This window comes from Echinops telfairi, unplaced genomic scaffold (assembly GCF_000313985.2).
Source record: "Echinops telfairi isolate 266 unplaced genomic scaffold, ASM31398v2 ScPeMD7_655;HRSCAF=1070, whole genome shotgun sequence".
Taxonomy (NCBI): Eukaryota; Metazoa; Chordata; class Mammalia; order Afrosoricida; family Tenrecidae; genus Echinops; species Echinops telfairi.
Genome location: NW_022104553.1, coordinates 18,833,652 through 18,841,004, shown reverse-complemented (window position 1 = coordinate 18,841,004; position 7,353 = coordinate 18,833,652). Strand labels below are relative to the sequence as shown.

At 42.9% G+C, this 7,353-nt stretch overlaps 1 protein-coding gene across 1 annotated transcript; it reads right to left on the bottom strand.

The window, feature by feature from the left end:
- Positions 1-1,561: 1,561 nt before the first annotated feature.
- On the bottom strand, positions 1,562-2,491 carry LOC105979770 (vomeronasal type-1 receptor 4). The gene has a single exon (XM_013007983.1). It carries the CDS (start codon positions 2,489-2,491, stop codon positions 1,562-1,564), a length of 930 nt encoding a protein of 309 aa, XP_012863437.1.
- Positions 2,492-7,353: the final 4,862 nt, after the last annotated feature.

Here is a 7,353-nt window from a genome sequence, read left to right as displayed (position 1 = left end):
GCACTGTGCCTCCAAGGGTCTGAGTTTCTGTCCCTCTTCAGCTAAGAACATGAACATGCAGCACCGGGAAAGGCAACTGTTTTAGAAGCTGCTACAAACATAAGGGGTCCAACAAGCTCAGGAAGCCTTTCTTCCTCTGGCTGCCAATCATCCCCAGTACACCAGGTTTCCCAGGAGTGCCCGGCAGTCTCCGCTCCCGGGAAATCTCATCATCGTTCCAGCAGCGCAGGGAAAAGGCTCCTGGTTCTTTCTGAGGCTGAAACCAGGTAACTTCACCTCCTTCGCCAGGGTGGGCACGGGGCTGCGGCTGGTCGCAGGCCATATATCGAGGACTGACAATGGGTTGTTTATTTTCCTATCTAGGAGCTTCAAATGCAAGCATTTCAGTTTGGGATGTCTCACGCATGCCCTGAACATATCAGAAGGTAAAACGATAGTATTAATGTCGCTATGCCAAGATAGAGTTTAATAAAGGTATGAAGTAACTTTACATTCTTATGAATGTTTTAAACTGTGTTTCAATTTTTGGATTAAAAAATGAATAGTGAATAAACAGCTTGCAAAAGGGGGGAGGGGATCAAATGCAGAATGACTGAAATAAATGAACATAGATGAAGTAAAGTTACACTAAGAACCACAACAAACCACACATAAAGTCACCCGTTATGTTTAGAACTAGTTCCATATATATCCAGTTTCATATGCTATATAAGCAGATACATTTTCCTGTCAAGGTAAAATATTGTTTGATATAGTGAGTTTGGACATATATTTTTTTAAGATTTAGAGTTAAGACGTATGACTTAAATTAGATAAGAAAACACACATTCCATATGATTTGAATCCGTTCATCAATTAACATGGCAGGGTAAATATCAGACATGTCCATCTCATGAAAAAATGATCATCATTATGACGAGTCTTATTTCTGAATTTACATTTCTTAATGTACAATTTAACACTACTATTGCACGAGGCGTAACACACATGATTTGTCTTATATATGCGTACACGACTATCGGACCCATAAGGAGGTGGCTGTTTTTGAACGACGTAGACACCAGATAGGACACTATACTGGCGATTTGTTGATGATTCAAATAAAGTCCACAGGTTGTAAAAGAAAGAAAGAAAGGATGTGGTTGTGTACAGCGCCTCTCTTGAATTATGTGCATAACACATTGTGCTTTATATTCTATGGAGGCCCAAGGACAAACTCAGAAGGGTTAGGAGAGGAGGAATGGAACCAAGAAAACAACAACAACAACAACAATAACAACACAGCGAGGAAGTGGGATAAACACTGTTACATTGTTTATCCCAATAATAATATCAATAATAAACATAATATGTTTATTACAATCAATAATATGAAGCAAGATGTGCATAAATTACTGAATGGAAAACTGATTTAATTTTTACACTGTCACCCAATTCCTAATCAAAGGCTTTTTGTTTTGGAGAAGAGGCTAAGGAACAGGACATGAAAAAATAAAAGATTCTATGGAGGATGAGTGAGGAAACAACTAACGACTGTGAAATATAACAACTGACAGTTTCCTCACAAACGAAGAGGATTCTCTTTCCTTGCCCTGGAAAAGCGTAGAACAGACACACTGGAGCCCTGCTTCCTGAGCAGAAAGGGGCTGATGGTTGGGAAACAGGCAGCAATTAATGCAGAGATGTTCACCAGCAAGGAACCAAAAATATTCAAATGAAAGATACAAATGTGCAAAATGGAAGAGGAGGTGTAGAAAAACACGAAGGTGCTCACCAGGACAAGGATGCTTTGGGTGACTCTGGTCTCAGGGGAGGAGCTGGGGGAAGCAGTGTTTCTCTGAATGTGTCTGACCTGCTGCTGGTGTCTGTACAGGACGTAAACCATGGACGTGCTGGCCCAGAGCATGAGCACTAAACACAACACATCAGGAAATATGACCAGTGCTGTATAAACAGATTGCATCGTTTTGTCAAGAGATGTAGAAGAGCAGTACACAAAATCTCTTCTCTTTGTGATGTTTCTGTAGCTCCATTTACCAATCATATTCACAGGGGTCATGACATTTAGCAACAGGTAGAAGATCCAGCCCAGGATTATAGTAAATTTTATGGACTTGGGAGCTTTTCTTTTCAGCTCTGCCCACCTGGAGCACCTGGGGCTGATGGTGAGGGCTTGGAAGACACTCAAGAGGCAGGTGCTGAAAATGGACACATCCCTGCCCACTTTGTGAAGATAGAAAACAAATTTACATCCAAAATCATTTGGGACATACTGCCACCCCAAAGCTGCCACTGAATAGGGGATTCCTTTAGTCAGAATAACCAGAGAGTTGGATACAACAATGTTCCTGAGAATCATATCTGTGGACCTTAACCTGCACCCAGTGAAGTGAAGGGAAATATAGTGGTAAAGAAGTGAGACATTTCCCCAGATGCCCAGTACAGTCTGTGATACAAAGATCATTCCTACTGCTAAATCCATGGCAGCCATTCTGCCAGTTTCCAGTGACTGAGATTTATCTGCAGACCCAGAGTTCCTGCACGGGAATGTGAGGCATAGGGTACATGTATCATGTCGACTGAAATACAGCACTACGCAGTAACCACCAGGCCTGATGATGGACCAGCTACCCCAGCTTCTCTTCAGAGCTCAGTGGCGTAGTGGGTTACACATTGGGCTGCTAACCTCAAGGCCCGCAGTTCAAAACCACCAGCTCCACGTTAGAAAGATGAGACTTTCCACTCCTGTCGAGACTTAATAGTCTCAGAAAACTCAGAGGGCCCGTTCTCTGCTAGCCTATAAAAAGGTCACCATGAGTTAGAATCTCCTGGGTGACAGGGAGCTTGGTTTGGCTTTCATATGCTTTGGATGGATAAGGGGCATGCACAGCCTTTTTAGAGAGTCATATAATGCATTACTAACTTTTATCAAAGTGAAGCATGGAAAGCGTACAGCATAAAACCTTGTGCACTTAAAAAGTGAAATAGCCTAATAGTGGAATCAGAGGTGCATATTATCCAAGCAGTGAAGACGTCCCAAGAGGCTCCTACTGGCTTCTATTTGAAACCCCCACTGGTGTCAACGTTGCCTCAAATACTGTTTCCCTGCCTTCCAAAGGGGAAACCGTTTTAGTCACTCGTGAGTCACGATGCTTCCAGAAAGACACCAACACTGTCACTATTCCTTATGCCATATAAACAGAGTCAGAAGAAAATAGGTATTCCTATCCAAGTAATTGTCACTTGATTATACTTCCTGCCCTAGATTTGATGCATCCTGTCGATCGTCCTATGCTTTAGTGCAGGCACAGAGAAGAATAGCAATGTCTTCAGTAATCTATGATGCTTCTGGGCTAGGCCGAGCAGTAGAGTGATTTCAAAACAACAGTCCCTAAACTCATTAACAATCAGGCTTCATTAGTACTTGCAGGTTATACCAATTACTATCAGTGAAGGCTACTTTAGAAGCCATCATGGATTGACTGGCATAAGGTCTAAGACCCCCCACGCGTTTACTACTTATGACTCCGGCCACAGAGATTATCCCTTCTTCTTATAAGCTGCTGTTCATCAGGTTTGCTGTGAGCAGCCCTTCAGAAGAGAACAGGATAGTCCTTCTTCGAAGAGCGTTGGTGGCGTGGTGGCTTATGTGTTCCAGTGCTAACGGCTAGTTAGGGAGTTCAAAGCCCCCAGAGATGTAAGGAAGGAAGATGAGGCTTTCTATGCAGTAGAGAGCTACAGTTTCAGAAACCCACAGGGACAGTTCTACCCTGTCCTAGAGCATTTGTATTCATTGTAAGCAACTGCATGGCATCGAGATTTGAATTCATTCTTAGTCTGGAAGCTCCACTGAAATTTGTTCACCGTCGTTAACCCAGCTGGTAGTTGAAATACGGGTGACACAGCATCCAGAATGTCACCAACAAGCAAGTCACTACGGTTTGGCAAACTGACAGATGTGTCCCTGTGAAATGAGGACCATGGATACAAGGAGTCAAAAGAATAGATGCATTTCCATCATGGTTTCTTGATGCATACCGAAAGGACCATGGACATTCAAAAGAACAAAGCTAGCTTGGATGAAATACAACCAGAATGCTACTTAGAAGCGAGGGTGACAACACTGCAGAGCTGTGATCAGGTACGACCGGACTCCCAAAGCACACTCACAGCCACAACGTCCATTCCAACTCCTCGCCATCCTACAGGACAGGATAGAACTCTGGGACCTTCACTCTTTACAGGAAAAGCAAGGGTCAACTTTTCTCCTGTAGAGTAGCTGGTGGTTTCCCACTGCTGACCTTGAGGTTATTGTTCAATGGGGAAGACAAGTCCCTGGCAAAGGACACCATGCTGGGTAAATTGGAGAATCCGTGAAAAAGAAGAAACATTTCCAGGAGATGGATGGAAACAATGGCTGCCAAAACGAGGTCAAACCTAGTGTGAGAATTCAGACATTAGGTGCAGACTCTCTCACTGTCTCCCTCCTTGGTGCACGGGGTTGCTGCGCTTTGGAGCTGAACTGAACAACAATATCTGGCCCTGGATCATATGCAATCCCGTTATCCCACTTGCACCGGTTCCTAACATCCCCTTTCCTTACCGTCCCTTTTTCTGAGGCTCCAAAGAGGACACACTCACCCACCTCCTCCTCTCTGTCAGGATGCCGTGCTCAGGGTGCAGGTCATGATGCCAGCGTGTTTCAGGACGTGAGGCAGCCTGAGCCTGAGATATGGGCTTGTGATTCTGTGACCTCACCTCCCCACAGAACTGCAATTGTCATTTCACCTTCAGTGGCCATGACAGCACGGGCCTGGGGAACTGAGAACTTTTCTCCAAAACGTTTGCCACTTTGGTTAATTACCAGAATCAACAACATGCTTCTACTTAGCATGTCTAAAGAGACCCTTGGAGCATTTGCAGAGAGCCTTTGCAGGATCCCTGGAGGCCAACTGAGTTTCACATGGAGGGAGCCGGAGATGCTGAGGACTAACCTGTCAGGGACGTGCGGCAAAACAGATGTGTCTCCCTGGATCCCCTTCTCCTAGAGAAGTTGTTAAAAATTATTATTTTATTGGGGGCTCATACAACTCTTATCACAATCCATACGTCCATCCATTGTGTCAAGCACATTTGTACGTTCGTTGCCCTCATCATTCTCAAAACATTTGCTCTCCACTTAAGCCCTTGGCATCAGCTCCTCATTTTGCCCCTCCCTCCCCACGCCCCCTTCCTCATGAGCCCTTGATAATTTATAAATTATTATTTTGGAGATGCTTTTGACTCAAGTTTTCCCCTATCGTAAGTACAGTGAGTTGCATCATGGTATACTCTGTGTGCAGAAAAATGGAAAGAGACCAGGTACACAAGGCAGGCTTTCAAAACAAACAAGTGAAAGAAAGAGCACGCCTATAATTTACATTAGAAAAAAAATTTGCATTAGATACCACAAGGCTCATGATCACCAACAAACCCAAATAAGTCTGACACATATGTTTCCATGCCAAATATGATGAAACTGTTAGAAGATATGCTTGGCCAATATGAATTCCAGGAATCATGGGAAGTAAAAATAGAACACATTTCCTAAGAGAGCACAGAATAAAAAGAAGTCACTCTCAGATGAACGGAAATGGGCAAATGACTTCACAGACAAAGTCATTATTACCTATCAAGCTGTGCCAATGCCTCACAAGATGCCTGGACACAGTGGTTGCAACCGTGGGACTCCGACAGAAGAACGGTTGTGAGAATGACCCAGGACCGAGCAGTGTTTGTGTTTTATACAGAGCATCTACGAGTCTGTGTGTTTTTGTGTAAAATAGCTGGTATCTCCTTGTGTTAAAGGGAGATGTGTGTGATACATATTGATACTTCTTCACAGGCATCTCATATTCCTTTCTTTAAAAAAAAAAACTTTCACTGGGGGCTCTTACATCTGTCACAATCCATACATTCATCCAGGGTGTCAAGCACATTTGCACATACGCCGCCATCATCATTTTCAAAGCATTCTCTTCCTACTTGAGCCCCGGATATCAGCTCCCCATTTCTTCCCCCTCCCTCCCCAACCCACCCGCCCTCACGAACCTTTGATAAGTTCTAGATGATTATTTTCACATCTTACAGCATCCTCCATCACCTCTCACCCACTTTTCCGTTGCTCGCCCCCCTGCTCATATTTCTTCACTTAAAAAATGATTTATTATTATTTTTTAATTCTTCACTTTTGATGACCACTGGCTGCTGAATATCTTCTTCAAGATGTTCTTTTAGAACTCTGAAGGACAGCAACAAGGTCTCCCTCTGAGTCAAGGGGAGAGTTGCTACTGGACCAACTGTCAGGGCTACATTAAGGAGTTAAATGAGTGTGATAAACAGAAGGCTCAGTCATCCCCTAAATCTAAATGGAGTTACCATAAGTGTACAGATTGGGGAACAGATTTGGGGGAGCGGCGTTGATACATAAAAATAGAGAAAACTATAAGATGCTGAGAGAGAGATGGACCTGGAAGAGAGTAGAGCAGGATCAATTGGATAAAACGAAGATGGCAGAGATGTGTCCACCAATGGGAATGTTAAGGAGGAGCCGATGAAGAAGAGGAAAAAGGTGCTGATGGTGGGGAAAAGGCAGAGATGGAGATGAGGAGGCTATGGTTGCTATAGGCAAATTTGGAGCAGTTGACGATGATGAGAATGACAATGTTGACCCCAAGAAGCAGCAACCATTGAAGATGACTAGACAGCAAGAGAAAAAGTTCAACTTAAAACAAAACTGGGGATTAGGGCATGGAGGGTGGGGACACCTATCCAGAAGGTCAGCTTCCAAAGTCTTGCCTTTTTTCTCTTAAAACTACCTAAAGAGCAATGAATGGACAAATGCACTTTACACAATTGATGTGTGTATGGATTGTGATAAGAGTTGTATGAACCCCTAATAAAATGATTTTTAAAAAACGACCTAAAATCTGACACTTGGTACTTTTATTTACATTTTATATTCCTGTACATAGTATTAAGGGTAAGTCATATTTAATGAGACCTCAGATGACCAAACAAGCCTTTGGAGTGGTCTCTGTCCTGCTTCTGACTTTACTTGTGGTGTGACTGTGTTCATTATAATCTCAGAAGAGGAAAAGAAAAAAAACAAACCTTTAAAACAAAACATCTGATTCTAAGCATTTCAGGAACTATTTTGTGCGTGGACTTACCTATACTAGAAGTAGTTGGTTTGTATGAGATGGTTAAAAAAGCCAAAGATAAATTATTTCTTTGATTTTTGTGTGTTTGTTTATGAAGTTACTGTTTATTTATTTGGCCTGGTTGATGTATGTATGAAAAAAAATGTTGTTC

Coding starts and splice junctions, on each gene's coding strand:
- LOC105979770 (XM_013007983.1), bottom strand. CDS start 2,491: ATGGCTGCCATGGATTTAGCAGTAGGAATGATCTTTGTATCACAGACT.